Source organism: Lutra lutra, chromosome 1 (genome assembly GCF_902655055.1).
Source record: "Lutra lutra chromosome 1, mLutLut1.2, whole genome shotgun sequence".
In the NCBI taxonomy this organism is placed as follows: domain Eukaryota; kingdom Metazoa; phylum Chordata; class Mammalia; order Carnivora; family Mustelidae; genus Lutra; species Lutra lutra.
This window is the reverse complement of record NC_062278.1, coordinates 121,178,428-121,198,480: the sequence shown is the minus strand read 5'-3', so window position 1 is coordinate 121,198,480 and position 20,053 is coordinate 121,178,428. Positions and strand designations below refer to the sequence as shown.

At 47.7% G+C, this 20,053-nt stretch overlaps 1 protein-coding gene across 2 annotated transcripts in view; it reads right to left on the bottom strand.

Moving 5' to 3' along the window:
- ITGB5 (integrin subunit beta 5) overlaps positions 1 to 20,053 on the bottom strand; it is a 116,132-nt gene that overhangs the window by 90,740 nt on the left and 5,339 nt on the right. For both annotated transcript variants that reach the window (XM_047734885.1, XM_047734892.1), the window contains exons 2-3: positions 13,627 to 13,712; positions 2,768 to 2,972 (exon numbers count right to left, since the gene is read on the bottom strand). In XM_047734885.1, coding sequence (XP_047590841.1) covers positions 2,768 to 2,972; positions 13,627 to 13,712 — 291 coding nt within the window. The remainder of the gene's footprint in view (positions 1 to 2,767; positions 2,973 to 13,626; positions 13,713 to 20,053) is intronic.

The window sequence follows — 20,053 nt, the reverse complement described above, 5'->3', positions numbered from 1 at the left end:
GAGAACCCGATGCGGGGCTCGATCCCAGGACCCTGAGACCATGACCCGAGCCGAAGGCAGAGGCTTTAACCCACTGAGCCACCCAGGTGCCCCAGAATAAAACATTTTTAAAAAGATTTTTATTTATTTATTTGACAGAGAGAGAGAGAGAGAGCGCAAAAGAGGAAACACAAACAGGAAAGTGGGAGAGGGAGAAGCAGGCTCCCGCCGAGCAGGGAGCCCAATGTGGGGCTCGATCCAGCGACCCTGGGATCATGACCTGAGCTGAAGGCAGATGCTTAATGACTGAGCCATCCAGGTGCCCCCAGAATAAAACATGTTTAAAATATACGAAGACACCAACAACAAGCGTCACTAAGCGCTTATGATGGCAGCGTTGGGCGAAATCCGTCTCTGAGACACTGAGAATGGCTATTCAAACCTAGACCTCACTGACTCCAGGATCTGCATCTTTGGCCACTAGTCTCTGAAAATAATGATAATTTTGACTTCTTAAAGTGTATGTATACAAGAAGTCTCATTTAAGCTTTTGAATGTGGCTGTAAGGAATGTAGGTGGCAGGGGGCACCAGGGTGGGTCGGTGGGTTAAGCCTCTGCCTTCGGCTCAGGTCATGATCCCAGGGTCCTGGGATCGAGCCCCGCATCAGGCTCCCTGCTCAGGAGGAGCCTGCTTCTCCCTCTCTCTCTGCCTCTGCCTGCTGCTTCCCCTGCTTGTGCTCTCTCACTCTCTCTGTCAAATAAAAAAAAAAAGGAATGTAGGTGGCAAAGACCTTGACATGCGAAGGGGTAGGGTAAACTGCCCAAGTCCTCCCAGCTAGGGACAGGACCAGTGCTAGAACCCAGGACGGCCAACCAATCCATGACCTTGCACCGGCTCCAAGCGGCCTTGGAGTCGAAATAAAGCATCTGGGAGTAGTTTTTGCCAATGGTTTCTTAGGCAATGAGACAGAAGAAAGGAGGAAAATCAAAGGAATTTGGAAATAGGCTACCTCCCTCAAAATGTGATACTTTCTAATTTAAGCACATGCATATTCCACTTTTTGACCTCACCACAATTCCAATATGTAGAGTATTATATTTAAACATGGTGAACTAGAAAAAGTCATGAGTTTGTTGTTGCGACAAGCTAGGGTGGAATCAGAGTCACCATTTCTTTTTCTTTTTTTTTAAAAGATTGATTGATTGATTGATTGAGAGCGATAGAATGAGAGAGAGCCTGAGAGGGAGAGGTCAGAGGGAGAAGCAGACTCTCCTCGAGCAGGGAGCCCAATGCAGGACTTGATCCCAGGACTCTAGGATCATGACCTGAGCTGAAGGCAGTCGCTCAACTGACTGAGCCACCCAGGTGCCCCCAGAGTCACCATTTCTAACTGGCAGACCTTGAGCAGGTTGCTTGTCATGTAAAATGGTCTTAGCTACCTAGGAGTAAGCCAGGCATTCAGCACATAGTAGGTATACAAAATCCGTTAGTTTCCTCATATCACACCAATGCTAGGGCTTGCATGGGCTCTAGGGTCATAAAACAAAATAACTCTGCTCTAAAAGTCTGTCCCTTCAGAATGCCATGGACTCCAGTGGAATTTGCTGACAAGGAAAAATACATTTTCCTGGAAGCAGCACCTTCCTGAGAAACGTGCATTAACTAGGGAGTAAACCTAGCAGTGTCCTCCCACGAAAGGCCATAACGTCATTCATAATAGCCAAAAAGTAGCAACAACTCAAGTATCCACTGATGGATGAACAGACCAACAAAATACAGTAAACACACACAGGGGAGTTTTATTCAGCCTTAAAAAGGAAGCAGATCTGACACACGCGACAACATGGATGAACCTTGAAGACATTTCTGAGTAAAAAAGGCTGACACAAAAGTAAAAGTATTGTACGAGTCCAATTACTATCACTTATATGGGCTCCCCAAGTAGTCAAACTCATTACGGCAGAAAGTAGAATGGTGGCTGCGGGAGGGAGAATGGGGTAGAAGCTAGAAGTGGTGTTCAGGGACACCTGGCTGGCTCAGGCCGTTAAGCCTACGCCTCTTGATTTCCTTGATTTTGGCCCATTTGGCCCAGATCATGATCTCAGGATCATGGGGGCTCCTGCTCAGCAGGGAGTCTGCTTCTCTCCCTCTCCCCCTGCCCTTCCCCCTGCTCCCTCTGTCCTACCCACCCCCCAACATGAGCTTCTCTCTCTCTCTCAAGTGAATGAAGAAAAAAAAAAAGAGGGACGCCTGGGTGGCTCAGTTGGTTAAGCAGCTGCCTTCGGCTCAGGTCATGATCCCAGAGTCCTGGGATCGAGTCCCACATCGGGCTCCTTGCTCGGCAGGGAGCCTGCTTCTCCCTCTGCCTCTGCCTGCCACTCTGTATGCCTGTGCTCGCTCTCTCTTCCTCTCTCTCTCTGATAAATAAATAAAATCTTTAAAAAAAAAAGAAAAGAAAAAAAAAAGAATGAGTGTTAATGGGCACAGAGTTTCAGGCTGGGATAATGAAAAAGTTCTGGAGACAGACAGTGGTGATAGACATGGTGAATGTATTTAATGCCATTGAATTATATACCTTAAACGGTTAAAATGCTCAATTTTATGTTATATATATTTTACCTCAATCAAACAGATAGCAAAGATCCTGCTCTGTCCACAGGGGCCTTGTACTTACTCTGCCTCCTGGGGCCTGGGTGAGGCCTTGCCCTTTCCCTCTGCGGGCTCAGCTCTGAGCCTGCCCCGGCTCACCTACCCATCATTAGCCCACCCCCCCCCCATGGCGCTCACCAGGCCGCAGGTTCAGGGCAATCTTCTGTGGCGTCATCTGAATGACATCTGAGCTGGCGGGACTGGAGCCCTTGCTGCTGAGAGGCAGGCTCCGCAAGACCTGGGTGCTGCTGGCAGGGCTCTCAAACTCACCCCCGCAGCCGTTTCTGGCCAGGTTTGCCTTCAAGTCACAGCGGGAGATGACGGAGCGCAGGCTGCCGAAGTCCTAGATGCAGCAGCAAAGGAAGAGGGCAGAGAATGGTCAGGCTATCTTTCCAGAGCACCTCAGGGAGTGGACCCAACAGCACCTAGTGCCTGTACCCGAAATACTCCACACTCCATCTTCATTGTCAGAAAGTGGTGAAACCAATCACACATACCCCAAAATGCTCACTAGGATTATGAGGGTTAATGAAGGTACTGGATACGAAAGCCCTTTGTAAACTGTAAATGCATAATAAAAAGGTTTGGTTTCACTGTTACTTTAATGATCAAAATTCTCCTAAAAAAAAATGGGCCTTGGGGCGCCTGGGTGGCTCAGTGGGTTAAGCCGCTGCCTTCGGCTCAGGTCATGATCCCAGGTCCTGGGTTCAAGCCCCACATCGGGCTTTCTGCTCAGCAGGGAGCCTACTTCCTCCTCTCTCTCTGCCTGCCTCTCTGCCTACTTGTGATTTCTCTCTGTCAAATAAATAAATAAAATCTTAAAAAAAAAAAAAATGGGCCTGTCTGGACAATTAGCAGGAGGAAAGTAACTGACATGGCCCGTTGCACAACTAAAAATGTTTTAAAGATACTATGTAAGTAGACAAGGAGTCATCATTCAGGCAATCAAGAGTTAACTTATGAGGCATCCACTCATCTGCTGTGCAGGCACGGGGCATTACACACCCATTACACACCCATTCTGCAAGACAACGTGGCAATAAACACTGTACCCTTTGACCCACTGGTGGAGTCCCAGGAATCCTGGGATGGAGCCCCACATCAGGCTCCCTGCTCAGTGGGGAGCCTGCTCCTCCCTCTCTTTGCTACTCTGCCTGCTTATGCTCTCTGTCTCCACCTCTGTCAAATAAATAAATAAATAAAATCTTTCCAAAAGAAGGGGGGGACCTCTATAATATACATACTGAGTATAAACTTGTAAACATAATCCCTCACACTGTAAGAAAAACATGGTATATCACCTCCATAGATGACATGATCGTTCAAATTATGAAGACTGAAAAGAAAGTCCAAAACGTGCTAAGAAAGAAGATCAGAAAATAAAACTGTATCGGCATTAGGATTCAAAACAAAAATTTTTAAAAATAAAGACAGTTGAGGCATTAGTGTAGAGGGACTAAAATTATATTTTTCTTTTATTATCTTACTGTAGTTTGAGCAATAAAGCCATATTGATAAGAAAAAACTTCCTTTTCTTAAGCTGGATTTAGAAGGCTAGATATCAGGATGACCCAACCTTATCTGGGGCACCAGGACTTTAGGCCATCCACTTTAAAACGAAATAATACACTCTATTATAAAATATGGTACTTTGTAAGTATTGGTTGTTTTCCAGTAAGGGAATTTTTTTTCTTTTTCTTTTTTTTTTTTTTAAGATTTTATTTATTTATTTGATAGACAGAGATCACAAGTAGGCAGAGAGGCAGGCAGAGGAGAGAGAGGAAGCAGGCTCCTCGCCGAGCAGAGAGCCTGATTTGGGGCTCAATCCCAGGACCCTGAGACCATGACCCGAGCCGAAAGCAGAGGCTTAGACCCACTGAGCCACCCAGGTGCCCCTCCAGTAAGGGAACTTTTACAGCAAACCAAATCCTGGATGCTCTCCGAACACCTCTCGCTGATGGATGTAGAAAAGCAGATCACCTCCACAGCTGGTTGGAGGGCCAGTGCTGGTGGCCCTGATCACCCTCTTGATAGCTGGAGGGGTTCTGATGCTGATCTCTTCCTCTTGCCTCTGTAACATTTTGCCAGAAAGCCTCAGCTGAGTCAAGTGTCCTTCCCACTGTATTAGGAGTCAGACTGCTGGCAGAAGCAGAGAGACAAAGAGGACTGGCCCTTCACCATGGTCGAGGCTCCAGGGCTAGCCAACACCTATTCGAGCCTTTGCAAGATTCAACACTAAGAAGTCAAGAAGAATTTGCAGTGTTTTTATATAAATGAAACCAGATGTGTTGTTCTGGGCCTCTGTGATGTTTGTTGTTGTTGTTTATTTTATAATCAAATTTTATTTATTTATTTATTTGTTTGTTTGTTTTGATATATTGAGCCCCTGGAGATCTTGCCTGTCAACCTCAGGGACGGTGCCATAAGTCTAAGTCTCCAGACACTTGTGGATCAGGTGAGAAAATAATTATTCCAGCTTAAAATGATTATCCTTGAAATGATACAAGATTTCAAAGCTAGGCTTCCAAGCTGGGTTCCAAATGGACAAGCATGACTCTGATGTAGAAATTCTAATAAAGTAGTGAGAAAGCCAAGGGATGGGGGAAGGAGTAACTTCTGATGGCCCCACAGTAGTGGTCTACTGTCTTGAGCCACCTGCAGTGGAGGTCCACCTGGCTGTCTAGAGCTGGAAGGGGCTCGCCTGCTCATGAACTTCTTGCTGGTCTCTGGCATCCTGGCCCTTGCTGCCAGCTCCCCCAATTCTGATGAGCTGGTTGGGCTTGGCCCAGTTCTGGTAGTCAAAGTATCTTGAGCACTCCAGTGCAAAACTCTGCCTCCAGGTTGGCCATGAAAGCATCTGTGTTGTCCCTGAAGTGATGGGAGCCCAACACCCCTCCCACTGGTCTGGAGCAGCTTGCATTCTGGAACAGACCAGGTCACAGAGCCAACCTGCTTCCCCTATGCAGGCAGGTAGTGGCATGATTCTTAGTCCACAGCCTTGGCAATTCATTCACTGAGATCACACCATACCACCCACGACACCTGCACTAGCAGTGAACTTCACCCAAGCTTCCCAGTCCATCCTGCTCAAAGGGGTCTTTGACAGGCACGAGCAGTCCTTGATGGAGGAGAACTTGTACGGGGCCACCTGCTGGCTGGGAAGAAGATGCACAGCTGAGATCACCAGAGACTTAAAGCCCAGGTCACCCTTCCCAGATCTGAAGAAATCAGACAGCCATACCCATGCGAATCACAACCGGGTCTGCAGGTCTGGCTGTCCCAGCCGTACTCTAGAGACTCTGCGGCTTCTTTAATCTCTAGGGTATTAGAAGCAAGGCCTCCTCATTCCCCTCACTGGTACCAGCATATTTCTCATTAATAATATTTCCTCAAGGTTGTGATAAACTTCCACTCTAGTGCTCATGAGTTGCTGGAAGTTCACTGCACGGGCGGAGGAGGCCCATCAACCTCTGTACTGTCACCTGACCGCCAGCAGGAGAAACTACCGGTGACCACATTAAAACTGTAACTCGAGGGGCACCTGGCTGGCTGAGTCGGTAGAGTAGGAGACTCTTGATCCAGAGGTGGTGAGTTCAAGCCCCACGTTGGGCACAGAGACCACTATAAAACAAACAAACTGCAACTCATACGGTGACTTCAGAAGTGCCCATCGCGTCAACAACGGGACAACACAGGGAGCCCCCTTCTCAGCAGCTCCAGCTGCACACACAGCCAAGGGACACCCTACTGTGCCACCCTGTGCCAATTAAGATTTCATCTCAGTGCCATCAATCTCTATCGCCGGTTTGTCAACCCTGTCCTAGTTCACAAAGCTCAGTGTCCTGTTTACTTGGGGTGGGCCCAGTGGTTTTCACTGATACTGTTCCACGGCCTTTGGAACATCTTTACCTATATGTTGAATCTCGTCACTGTCCCAGGGGTCTGAGGCCTCGAAGATACCCCGAGGCACCTCTGGCCTTGGCAGGCGTGAATCACCTTCTGAGAGGAAGGCAGCTACCCTGGGGGAGTGGGAGATTGGTGGGAGATTCCCACAGAGCTGAAGGTCCATCTGGCACAGAGTCTGAAAAGAGCCACGACTCATCTCTTGCTGCCCAAGGAAAGGACAGAGAATACTGCAGGCCCAGCTGGGAGTGCCAACCCTGCACGCCCAAGGACTTCTCCTCCCCCTCCACGCCTGAGCTCTTCCCTAGGTAGTCATTCAGATGCCAGGGACCTGACACCCAGGCCCTTGTCCAGGTGCCAGAAGACAGCAAGTTCCAAGGGGAAGGGACTCGAAGGCATCCTCGGGTGCCAGCCCCTAGTCTCTGTGGGTGAGGAATCAGAGGCCCACATGCCTAAGTTCATCCAAGAAACCCAAGTTCGGGGCACCCGGGTGGCTCAGTGGTTTAAGCCTCTGCCTTTGGCTCAGGTCATGATCTCAGGGTTCTGGGATCGAGCCCCGCATCAGGCTCTCTGCTCAGCAGGGAGCCTGCTTCCCTCTCTCTCTCTCTGCCTACTTGTGATCTCTCTCTGTCAAACAAATAAATTCTTAAAAAAAAAAAAAAAAAACAAAAAAAAAACCAAGTTCACCTGCCTGGACCCCAGTGCTCTTCGTATCGCCTCCCTTCCATCTCAACAAGGCCACAGCTAAATGCTGCAGCAGGAAAACTAATGCTGGGTCCCAGACCCCATCCCTCTGAATTAGTGTTTCCTTGCTGCCAAGGCAGAGATCTTCCTGCCACCTCTCAAACCAAGAGGATAAATATTCTTCTTATGCAGAAAAACAGCTACAGATAGAGGTGGGGAGACTTCATCTCAACATGGAAACTAGTATCAGGAAGGGCTCCTGGTGGGGCACAGCACAACTGCGAGCAGGTGCTCCTGATCTCTGAGCTGGAAGGAGTTTCAGCTCACAGCAGAAGCATCCGCCTATCCACGGTCTCCAGAAATGCCTCCAGAAACCCTCGGAGGGCTCATAAAAGGAAACGGCATTACAGGCAAACTTCCAAGAGAAGCATCAAAATGGGAACAGGAACTTGAAACATCTTTTATGGCTTTTAGTCACCCTGTGGTAATAAAAAGACAAGGGAAGTGTTCCAAATGAGATCCCTTTTAATTTGCTACAACACTGGCCTTTGCACGTTGTTGGAACTTGGTCCCCTTTCCTCCCTCCACCACCTATGATGTGGAGGACAGGACGAGCTCCACTGCTGGTTGTCACACTGCAACACCTAACTCCCGGACATTTTGTTCACCAAGATCTCTCTCCCGCGGTGCAAGCCAGTGCTCACACCCTGGCCAGGGCGATTGGGTCCATTCAGCACACTCCGCTCTGCCTGGGGATGGAGAAATCCTGTGTCAGTTTTCAGGCAGCTCATTAATTCACTGAACAAATATTTATGAAGCATACTAAACAGGCCACGATTACTCCTTTCATGACCACAAAGAGCTTTTTCTCTCAAAGAATCTGTAATTTAATGTGAGCTAAAGCAAATGCTCATTTCTTTTTCATTTCCTCCCAGCTCAAATGAGAATACAGGCAATGTCCCTTGATAGCCCTTTGGGCCACCATAATTTCCCCCGAAAGTCCACTCGGCCCATTACGGGATGCTACTGTGGTCTTGTCTAAGCTGTACAACAGGATGCTGGTGTGGTTTTGGCTTAGCTGCCCCGGCTTTCTTGCTTTCTTGTAATTGGACACTAAGCATCCAATTAACCTCTAACACTGTCTTGCTTTCCTGCCTCTAAAAGGTCTCCTTCCTCCTGCATCCAGCCCTACTGACCTCTTCATTTCTGCTTCTCCATGTCTATCTCCAAGGCAAACACCCTTCACCCCAGCCCACACTTTCCCAGTCTTCTTCCATTCAAACCCCATTTCCATCTACACACCACAAGCCAGTGGCCGTGCTTCCCTGGTCCTTCTCCCTCTGGCTTTTCAGCAGCCTGTGCTGGCCAAGGCCACATCACCTCAAGCTATCTCACCATCATGCCCGATGGGCTCCCCAGTTCCCCAGCCCTGCATGCAATCTTATAGTCTGTTTTCTTCTCCTCTTCTGCTCCCACAGACTGCTTTCTACCCTCACGGGGAGTCTGGGTCCTTCAGGCCTGCCCACTTCCCCCAAACTACCGTCCTCCTACAAGCCACAGTGGCCCCCCTGCTCCCAGCATGAACCCTGTGCTCCCTATCTCCCTGGGCACATAGCTGGGTCCAGTCTCCTGGCTCTCCCTGCATGTAGGAAGAGCGACATGACTGGATGGTCGGCCAGGAAGTGTGAGTGGAGAGGAGGCGGGCTGCACTGGGCCTTGTGGGAAAAGCATACACACACTCTGCCCTACAAATTCCTCTCACAGCCAGCTGGGTTGAGAGGCTCACAGGCTGAGATCAGGGGCAGATTTCCACTTGGAAAAAAAAAAAAAAAGGCAGACAAAATGGCTGATACACTGCTGGAATTTGTTGTGTGTTTTATCCTGTGCAGGACAACAGCACCCTAAGTGCTCACACTGGCTGAGAAGCAAGGGCCAAGGAGGTGTCATGAAGAATGAATTAAGGACAGGGGTGAGGGGTGCCGTGGGAACAGGTAAGGACAGGCAAGGAGAGGCGGCCTCCCGCACTCCTGGTCTCAGAGTACCAGAAAGTCTGGCAACTCTAATATCTTTTTTGGGGGCGCCTGGGTGGCTCAGTGGGTTAAGCCTCTGCCTTTGGCTCAGGTCACGGTCCCAGAGTCCTGGGATCAAGCCCCACATCGGGCTCTCTGCTCCACGGAGAGCCTGCTTTCTCCTCTCTCACTGTGCCTGCGTCTCTGCCTACTTATGATCTCTGTCAAATAAATAAATAAATAGAAATCTTTAAAAAAAATCTTTTTTTTAATTTTCAAATTTTTAAAAAAGATTTATTTATTTATTAGAGAGAGGGAGAGAGAAAAGCACAGGGTGAGAGGGGAGGGAGAGGGGAAAAGAAACGCAAGCAGGCTCTGTGCTGAGCACGCAGCCCAATGCAGGGCTCGATCCCCCGATGCTAAGATCATGACCAAGAATGAAATCAAGAATCAGATGCTCAGGGCGCCTGGGTGGCTCAGTTAGTTAAGCAGCCGCCTTCAGCTCAAGTCATGATCCCAGGGTCCTAGGGTCCAGCTCCACAGCTGGCTCCCTGCTTAGCGGGGCATCTCCTCCTCCCTCTTCCTCTGGGGCTCCTCCTGCTTCTGCTCTCACTCATGCTCTCTTGCTCAGATTAAAAAAAAAGAGTCAGAGGCTCAACAGACTGCACCACCCAGGTACCCCAAAAATAAAATCTTAAAACAAAAAAGGGTCATGTTAGCAGAATGGAATAGAAAACCAGCAAGAAGTGCTGAGCGGGAGCCGGACGCCGGCAGACTCCAATTCAATACCTGCAGGGAACACAGGAACGGCAGGGCAGACGAGGGAGAGGAGGTGGAATTAGTTGACAAGGAATGTTAAACGCAGAGTGAGGATGCCCGCCCCACCTCAAGTGAAATGAAAGCACTACGAGATCAAGAGCTGGGGAGTCCCAATGGAGGATGTTTCCCAATGACTCCGCACTGGTGTGGGCCACAACAGGTGGGCGGGGCAGAATCCACACAAACCCGCCAGTGAGCAACCTGGCCCTCCCTCACCATCCCCGAGGGACCAGCCCTCCGTGCACACTCGTCATATGCTCGTGGCAGATACCTGACCTCTCTGATGCCATCCTGGCATGTACGGTTAGGAAGGCACTCGACCACACTTACTCTGTCTTGCTGAAGTGCAGAGGTCGACCAGAAAGCATTCCTGAACTGTCCAAACCCAGTTCCCTGAAGCACACTCACATCCTGGGGGCAGTTCACCCCCTAAAGAAAATGGGAAGTGGCATTCCCGCGCAGGCATCACAGGGAGCTCTGCAGCCAAGACCGAGGCTCCGTGTAAGCCCAGGGAACCCACTGGGCTAGAGAGGGAACCCAGGTGTGGGCCCGGGGAATGCAAGGCTCCTGGAGATAACATCATTCGCTCTCAATATTAGCATATCAGAGTCCTGGAAGTACTAGCACAAGAAAGGAAGAAACCGAACGTAGACAGCTGACCCTGGCTTCCAGGTCCCACTGCTTCCATTTACTAGAGGATACCGTGGATGAGAGTGGCAGTGTGCTAGGTAACACTCATTCCATTCATCAGCAGTCCCATCCAAGAGTCCTCTCATGCACTCATCTCATTTTATACTCCCAAGAATGCTGGAGGGTGTAGTTGTCACTAGCATCTGACACATCACGCAACTGGGAACAAAGCGTGGGAAAACGGAGATTCAAACTTTGGTTTTCTAGTGGCGCCTGGGTGGCTCAGTCGGTAAAGCATCTGACTTCAGCTCAAGTTGTGATCTCAGGGTCCTGGGTTGGAGCCCCACATTGGGCTCCCTATTCAGCAGAGAGCCTGCTTCTCCCTCTCCCTCTGCCCCTCCTTCCCATTCATGCTCTCTTTCTCTCAAATAAATAAAATCTTTTTTTTTAAAGATTTCATTTATTTATTTGAGAGAGAGAGACAGTGAGAGAGAGCATGAGCGAGGAGAAGGTCAGAGGGAGAAGCAGACTCCCCATGGAGCTGGGAGCCCGATGCGGGACTCGATCCCAGGACTCCGGGATCATGACCTGAGCCAAAGGCAGTCGTCCAAACAACTGAGCCACCCAGGTGTCCCTCAAATAAATAAAATCTTAAAAAAATAAAAAATAAACTTTGGTTTTCTAACTACATGTTGTTTAAGCCCATCTTTTTTTTTTTTGACAGAGATCACAAGTAGGCAGAGAGGCAGGCAGAGAGAGAGAGGGGGAAGCAGACTGCCTGCTGAGAAGAGAGCCTGGTGCGGGACTCGATCCCAGGACCCTGACATCATGACCTGAGTCAAAGGCAGAGGCTTTAACCACTGAGCCACCCAGGCGCCCAAGCCCATCTCTTTTATCAACTATGAATTTCTGCCAGATCCTGGGCTGGATCTGAGGAGTCAAGATGAATAAGACATAGTTTAGGTTTCCAAGAAGAGGACGATTTAGTCAGTCATGGGCATAAAAACAAAGTAATACAATAAAAGCTTATCAGTGCTATCAAGGAAGTAGGGACTATGGAGAGACGAAGAGGGGGTCATGGCCTGCACATGCAGACACGCAATAAATACTAATCCAGTGAAATCCTTCAGTCAATACTTATTGAGCAACTACTGTGTGCCAGACAACACTCTAGGTACTGGGGATGCAGCAATGAAGAAAATAGATAAAAGCCATGCCCTAACATTCTGGAAGACAGAGATAGTCTCATACCAAAGGGCCTGGGCAGACTCATGGATGAAGAGGTAGATGGCCATGTCTAGGAAATCTATGAAAGTCTTCATAGAGCAGATGAGTTCTGAGCTGGTTCTTGAAAACTGGATGACAAAACATTGGTCAGGGAAAGGGGTGGAAGCCAGGAAGGCCTTCCAGGCAAAGGAGCAACACAGGGAAAACCATGAGGGCATCCACTGGGTGGGGCTCTCGGAGATCTTCGGATAGTTCCCTCTGACTAAAGTGCTGGGGGCAGGCAAGGGGCAATGGTTGGGAGGCAGAAACGGGCCATGGAACTTGGAACATACGATGCCAGTGAAAGGTTTTAAAGAAAGTTCACAACAAACAATTAAGCACAAATACAATGAAGTTTTCATATATTGGGAAGATTTATTGGAATAAACTTATTGTGGTTGGGATCATTTATTTCGTTTAATCCTACTCTCCACTAGAAAAAATTCTATAGAGGTCACATGTAAGAGGCCGGATAGCCAAAGGGTAAGAGCCTGGGCTCTAAAACCCAGCTTTGGCACAGTGTGTGACCTTGAAAAAAAAAAATCACATCACCTCTCTGAGCCTTCGATTTTCATCAATACTATATACAAGGTGTGGGGTACTCATGGGGCTCCCCACATGACCATCTGTAGCCATCGAAGGCTGAACCCATCCCCAGACCTCTGAGGCTGCATTGAGGCAAAGACGCTCAGCCTCCCAAGCCATCTCTTGTCCTGTTGGGCACCGCACACCGAACAGCAAAGACTGAGACAATCCAAGATGGCAGGTCTCAGCTTCTTTAAAAAATAACCTTAACAGGGGTGCCTGGGTGGCTCAGTCAGTTAAGTGTCTGCCTCTTGGTTTCAGCTCAGGTCATGATCTCAGGGTCATGGGATCGAGCCCATGTCAGGCTTTGCCCTCAGCACAGAGTCTGTATGTCCTTCTCCCTGTGCTCCTCGACCCCCCACCCCCGCCTTGAGCACTCTCTCTCTAAAATAAATAAATAAAATTAAAAAAAAAAAAAAGCACCTTAACAGTACATTCGTGCAAGGAGAGTTTGTGCCTGGTGGTTCTAACAACAATTTCAAAAAGTGAGCCGGAAATTTCCTTCAAGACAGGAGTTTTAGAAATTGATCACTTGCTGATGAGCTCACGACGCTCCAAGGTTTGTACTGCTTTACACAGCAAGATGTCTAACATCTCCCCAAACTTGTAACCCTTCTTACAGGGCCTAAAGAAACAGCAACCATGACTTTTAATCATACCACAAAGGCCGAGTCACAATACTCTTATCCCCACGTAAGCCACATGAAGACGACTGGCCTCCATCCACACGCTACCCACCCGCCCACGTTTTCAACTATTATACAACAAACTCCCTTCACATGCTCAGATCTTTTTCCAAATCACAGGAAACTAGACAAGAGTCATAACTGGCTCCCCCACAAAAGGGAAGGAAGGTCTTGTTTTCCTAAAATAAGATTAAAACACTCAATACCATCTGAAGACCTGACTGAATTTCTGTTATAAAAATGCAGCTTTGTCATCGCCCTGGGAAAGAGAAGAGGCAGCCTGCAAAATCTGCTGACCCCATCTCTGCACAGTCAACTGGGGTGCTGGGTGTAGCGTGCCCCCTACTCCCTCCCCCCTCTCCCACCCCTCCCTCACCGCCGCCTCCCCCCACCCCCACCACACACCACCGCGTACCTCTTTGAAGCACCAGGCACATTTTGGATGGATTAACAGACATTCTTCACATGAGGTGGCACTTCCACTAGTGCATATGTTGAGACCTTCGAAGAAAGATAGAGAGGCACCAATGGGTTCCTGGCCATAAAGCTTACTGATGAGGTCTTTGAATGGGGTGGGAGGAGGAGTCATGTCTGTTTTCAGCAGGGAGTCTGGGCAAGGCTGAAGGGTACAGGCCTCTGGGCCAAGGGCAGGTTAAGGGACAGCGGCTGAGGCGAAGCATGGGTGGTTTTTGAAGCATACACACTGTGTTAGCAACTCCCATTTCTTCTCTTGGACCCATTTGGATTTCCACCCCCATAACACAGTAGGTCCTCCCTCAGTGAAGGCCTCATCACACTTAGTCCACCCAAAATGACAAAAAGAAATGGTACCAAAAAAAAAAAAGAAGAAAGAAAGAAAGGCGTCTGGGTGGCCTCAGTCAGTTAAGAGTCTGCCTTAGGCTCAGGTCATGATCTTTGGGATCAAGTCCCTCATGGCGCTCTCTGCTCAGCAAGCAGTCTGCTTTTCCCTCTCACTGTCCCTTTGTGCCCTCTCTCTCTCAAATAAACAAATAAAATTAAAAAAAAAAAGATAGGAAGAAAAAGGAAGAACAGATTGATCACCTTCAGGCATAAGATAAGAAAATCCTAAGTCAGATACTATCACATCAAATCCAAGTGCACCAAAAGAAGCCAGCAGAACCCTTAAAGAAGAAAGTACCCAAGGAATACAATGTTGGGTTAAGATAAAGAAAATGCCTTAATTCGATATACCTACTAGTATATCAAATGGGAAAATCCTATCATCACCTCACTGCGTAATGAAAAGGCACTTGATCAAATCTAAAACCCATCCCTGATCAAATCTAGAAACCAAGATCAGAAGGAAATTTCTCTATCATTGTAGAAGTTACTTATTTCGAACCAAGGCCTACACCCTCTCTTCCATTAATCTGGGCACCCAGAGGCAGGCTGAATTGTGGTGGTGAAGTTAAACCCGCTGCCCCCCCCCACCACTCCCCAACCCACAGCCAGTCCCATCCTTCCTCAACCTTGCCAGCGGCACAGGTATCCTTGATGAAACATATAATCCCTTCTCTTTCCTTCCTCAGAAAGGTCAACCATACATTTCTTTTGATCATGAGCAGAACATGTTGGTTTTTCTCTGAATGAAAATGACTCTATTCAGCCCTCATAGCCCTACGGGACCCACTTGTTTCTCCTAGTCATGTCAGAAGGAGAGAGGCCCACTGAATCAATGGAAAAAAGAAATGGAGAGCCACCAGCCATACAAAGAAGGGCCCAATGTATAACGGGAAAGCAGAGCCAAAAAGATTAAAAGGGAGAATGGAAGAGAAAATATAGTGAACTCCACTAAGTTCATAAAACAATTATTGTACCAAAGAAACAATTATTGTGCCCAAAGACAAATAAGCCAGTCAAGAAATGGGCAGAAGACATGAACAGGCATTTCCCCAAAGAAGATAGACAAATGGCCACCAGAAATGTGAAAAAATGCTCCATATCACTTGTCATCATGGAAGTATAAATCAAAACCACAATGAGATACCACCTTACACCAGTTAGAATGGCTAAAATTAACAAGACAGGGAATAACAAATTTTGGCGAGGATGGGGAGAAGGGGGAACCCTCTGACACTGTTGGTGGAAATGCAAGCTGTTGCAACCACTCCAGAAAACAGTATGGAGTTTCCTCGACAAGTTAAAAATAGAGCTACCCTACAACCCAGCAACTGCACTACTGGGTATTTACCCCAAAAGCACAGATGTAGTGAAAAGAAGGGGCAAATGCACCCCAATGTTCACAGCAGCAATGGCCACAATAGCCAAACTGTGGAAGAAGCCGAGATGTTCACTGACAGGTGAATGGATAAAGATGTGGTTCATTATACAATGGAACATTACTCAGCCATCAGAAAGGTCGGATACCCAACTTTTGCCTCAACATGGATAGAACTGGAGGGGATTATGCTAAGTGAAATAAGTCAATCAGAGAAAGACAATTATCCTATGGTTTCACTCATATATGGAACATAAGGAATAGCGCAAAGGATCACAGGGGAAGGGAGGGAAAACTGAATGGGAAGAAATGAGAGAGAGACAAACCATGACAGACTCGTGATTCTGGGAAACAAACTGAGGGCTGCGGAAGGGGAGGGGGGGTGAGGGGATGGGGTACCTGGGTGACGAGCGTTAAGGAGGGCACGTGATGGGAGGAGCACCGGGTGTTGCATGCAACTAATGAATCACTGAACACTACATCAGAAACTAATGATGTACTGTATGTTGGCTAACTGAATTTAAATTAAAAAACAAAATTTTAAAATATAGGCATTAGAAAATTTTTTAAAGATCTGCGGGGAAGGGGGAGAACAGTTATTTCAAGACATCTTGAAGATGTAGCATTTCCCCAATTTGCTAATTTTAACTCCCTACTTCTTCCCTGTCACTAGCAGTAAAAACAGAAATTAAGTGATAGGAAGCTGTACTGTGTCATCCCGAGGAACACTAGAGGGAACAAATACCATTTGGGATAAGAATGGCCACCAGGATAGAAGGGAGGAGAAACTGGCAGGACCAGAGATGCTGGGAATAAAGGAGGGGTGGCTTAGGAGGCCCAGAGCAGGTAAATCAGATGCTTTCCCCTAGGCAGAGACCTCAATCCTGAACTCTGAGCCCCTGGTCCCAATCAGCCACCACACCCCCAGAGCTGGGGGACCCCAATCTCACCGCCAGGCCTGCACCAGGACCTCCTGGGTGCTAGACCTGGCCTTGGAACACATTTCTCAGGAGAAACATGCTGGGACCAACCACCATGCATAACCTCATTTCAGCAAGAAGAGCCCTTCTGGGGTCTAAACACTAACTAAGAAGGTCTCTGAATCCAACCCCCACTGGGAATTTGGGCCTGCGGGCCTCCTGCTTGCCCTGACAAATTCCTTTCTCATTTTAATGTGAATCCACTCACTTGATGACTTTTAAATAGGCACTTAAGCTTTTAAGGAGAAAAAAAAAAAAAGTGTGTGCAGAAAGAGTTTGAAAAGGCCAGTTCTACTTTGGGGTCAAATCTCCTCACCTGTCAGAAACCCAAATGTAGGGTGAGGGGGGTCAAACTGGGGATGAAAGTGACTTTCCCCTGCTCTCCTTACCAAGTACAAACTCGGCCCTTGTGGCAATCATTTCCTTTGGTGCATAAAGTCATTTCCATAAAATCATAGAACTGCAGACCCTCAGAACTAGAAATGTCTTAAAATGATGTAGTCAAGTCAGCTCACCTTAGAGATGAAAATGAGAGTAAGTGACTTGAAACAAAGAAGCCCAGTCTCAGAGAAAAGAAGTCAGAAGGGATGCAGCCTAGCAAGTGCCCATATGGGGGAGGCCTGGCAATCCAGAAACCATCCCAGACTCGGGGACACATAACCAGTGAATTCCAGGGTTCTGGCAAGGAGCTATAACAGGCCCTCAATCGGGGAGGAATTTGAAGTCAGGTGTCTTATTTATGTCTCTGCTTCAACCCCTAGAAATTCACAAAGACCACTTTCTAATAACCAGGGCCTCATCAGTGAGATTTAGGAATTGGATCATGGGTCTTGAGCTCAGGGCAATAAGTGCTCCTCCGTTCTGACCCAGACAGAAGGGGCTCTGGTCTTCTCCTCTGCCAGCCTAAAAGATCTCGGACGTAATACTGATGTGGCTCAAAGGATATGACAGACATCTGCTATGAAAACATACTGAACGACTGTAAAATATTTACTGTCCTGCTTTACTAACTGCTTCTATTGCCATCGCATATTCACAGGCAATAGTAAAGTCGTTTTACTGCACCCAAAATGATTCCTCTAGAATGAGGTTGCTACTGGGACACATCCAAATTCAAGAAAGCCTGCACTAAGCGCGTACTAATTGCTAAGCTCTGGACTAGGGGACGTTAGCAAAATACGGAGACGGAGACGGCTGGGCCAAGCCTTGCTCCCGGGGAGCTCAGGGTGCCAGGCAGCAGGTAGCGGATAGGCACTCCCAGAACCCAGATTGGGTTGGGTGCTGATGGACGCCACAGTGCCAGACTTCCTCCCTTTGGCATTACTCCTCTCTCCACCTAATAATATTGCAGAGTTTGGATTCGGCCGGATGAGTCACTCGGCACCGACAGCATTTTGAAAGGGTTGAATAAAAAGCCAAACAGCTAGAGTTCACAAATGTCAAAGTGTCGTGTCTAGGTCATGGAAATAGGCGCTGGTGGACCAGACGGTGGCCACATCTTTTCTTGGTTTGCACTGTGACTATTTCCAGCCCCACTGCAACGGCCTGCAGCCCTTAATATCTCTGAAGCCAGGGTTTACTGCAAACCATAATCTAAAAATATGTTTTCCTTCCAAAACTCATTGACTCACTGCTCTCTGTCATCAGTCATATCCAGGCAGCTAGCATGTCCGGTGGATCATTCCTTCAAGATGTATAAAATGTTTCTCCTAATCCAGCCCTTCCTGCCTGCCCCCTCCTGCCCTACAGTGCCCAAGCCGGCCCTCTGCACCTGGTCTAGAGTCCTGCAGGGGCCTCCTGCCGGCATCCCTCCGGGCAGCTTCTCCCCATTTCCGTCCACCCTACATGTCCAAGGTCAGACAACACTTACTAAAGCATACATCCAGCAGGTGGAACTTCCTGATCCGAGACATTCAGAGGGAGAACAGAAACTAGTACTGAGCTGGAAGGACCCGCTACTGGCAGGGGGAGAAGGGACAGGATGCTACTCAGCTGGGACAGTGGGAAAAGCATCATGAGGATATAGGGTGTATACTACCCCCACAAAACACACAAACAATAACAGATCATGATATTCAGAACAGTTTGTGTGTCACCATCATGATTCAAGTGGAAAGTGGGCTTCCCGTGGTCCTAAATTACAATTTAGTCATTGTTGTCAAGACAACAGAAAATAAAAACATTTCATTATTGTTTGGTTTTGATTTTTAAAAAGTGACAAGCCACTGGAGTGCCTCTTCTCATACCCTGAACCACCCTTCACACACGTTCTCACACGGTAGACAAAATGCTTCTGGTTCAGAACCTAGCAACTGAACAGTCATTGACCCAAAGATGTTACCACAAACTATAAATATGCCCTGGGAAGGCCTGATCTCAGTTCCCATCTTAGACTGCCTTTCTGAACATCACACAGCTGCAGAACATCCAGCTTGATAGACAGGACTTGTATTTTTAAAACCCCAATTCATTGGTTAAGGGACTTGTCTCAGGTCTGACAGCCGGAGCATTGTGAAGGGCCAGCGGCCCTCCCACACGACCTTGTACCTCCTCCAGGACTGGGGCCCGAGGTACATAATCTGCACTGTCGACTCAGTATGGTTTAAAGATCTGCCATCTGCATAGATGTGTTAGAAAGGGAAAAAAAAGGTTTCTTCTCCCGCCCTCTTATAATAAATGATAAAATTCCAAGTCAAAAAACAAAAACAAACAAAAAAACCCAATCCATATGATTGCATATAAGATGCAGCTTTAAAAAAGAATGTGTGGGGGGGTGCCTGGGTGGCTCAGCGGGTTAAAACCTCTGCCTTCAGCTCAGGTCATGATCTCAGGGTCCTGGGATCGAGCCCCGCATCAGGCTCTCTGCTCCGTGGGGAGTCTGCTTCCTCCTCTCTCTGCCTGCCTCTCTGCCTACTTGTGATTTCTATCTGTCAAATAAATAAATAAATTAAAAAAAAAAATGTGTGGGGAAAAAAAAAATGTGTGTGCTCCCTAGATACTGACAGGAAGCTTACCTTGATATATCACTAAGTTAAAAATAAAAGGCAAGAAGACCTACAACAGTTGGACAGTGCTATCTTTCAATAAACATGAGGGGAGAGACACTTGTAACACACACACAGAAAACACTTTGGATACATTAAGAAACCTAACAGGGACAGTCTGTGCCAGGAAGGAGTCCGGACAACATGCTGGACTGATGGGCAATAAGAACGGAAAACAGATTTCTCACTGTATAGCTGTTACACCATAAAAATATCATGTGACTATATTATCTGTTCAAAAATAATTTTTAAAAAGGCAACTGATTACCTCTATGGCCTCCTCCAAAAACCCTTAATTCCAGTCTAATTATGAGGAAAAACATCAGATAAATCCCAACAGAGGGACAATTTACAAAATGTATCCTCGAAATTGTCAAGGTCATCTAAAACGGGTACAGACAGAGAAACTGTCCAAGCCAAGAGGAGCCTAAGGAGACATGGCAACTCAGTTTTGGTGGCATCCAGAATGGATCCTAGAACAGGAGAAACACTGGGTAAAAGAAAGAATTCTGCGTACAGTATGACCTCTAGGGGCGCCTGGCTGGCTCAGTCAGTAGAGTACGGGACTCTTGATCTCAG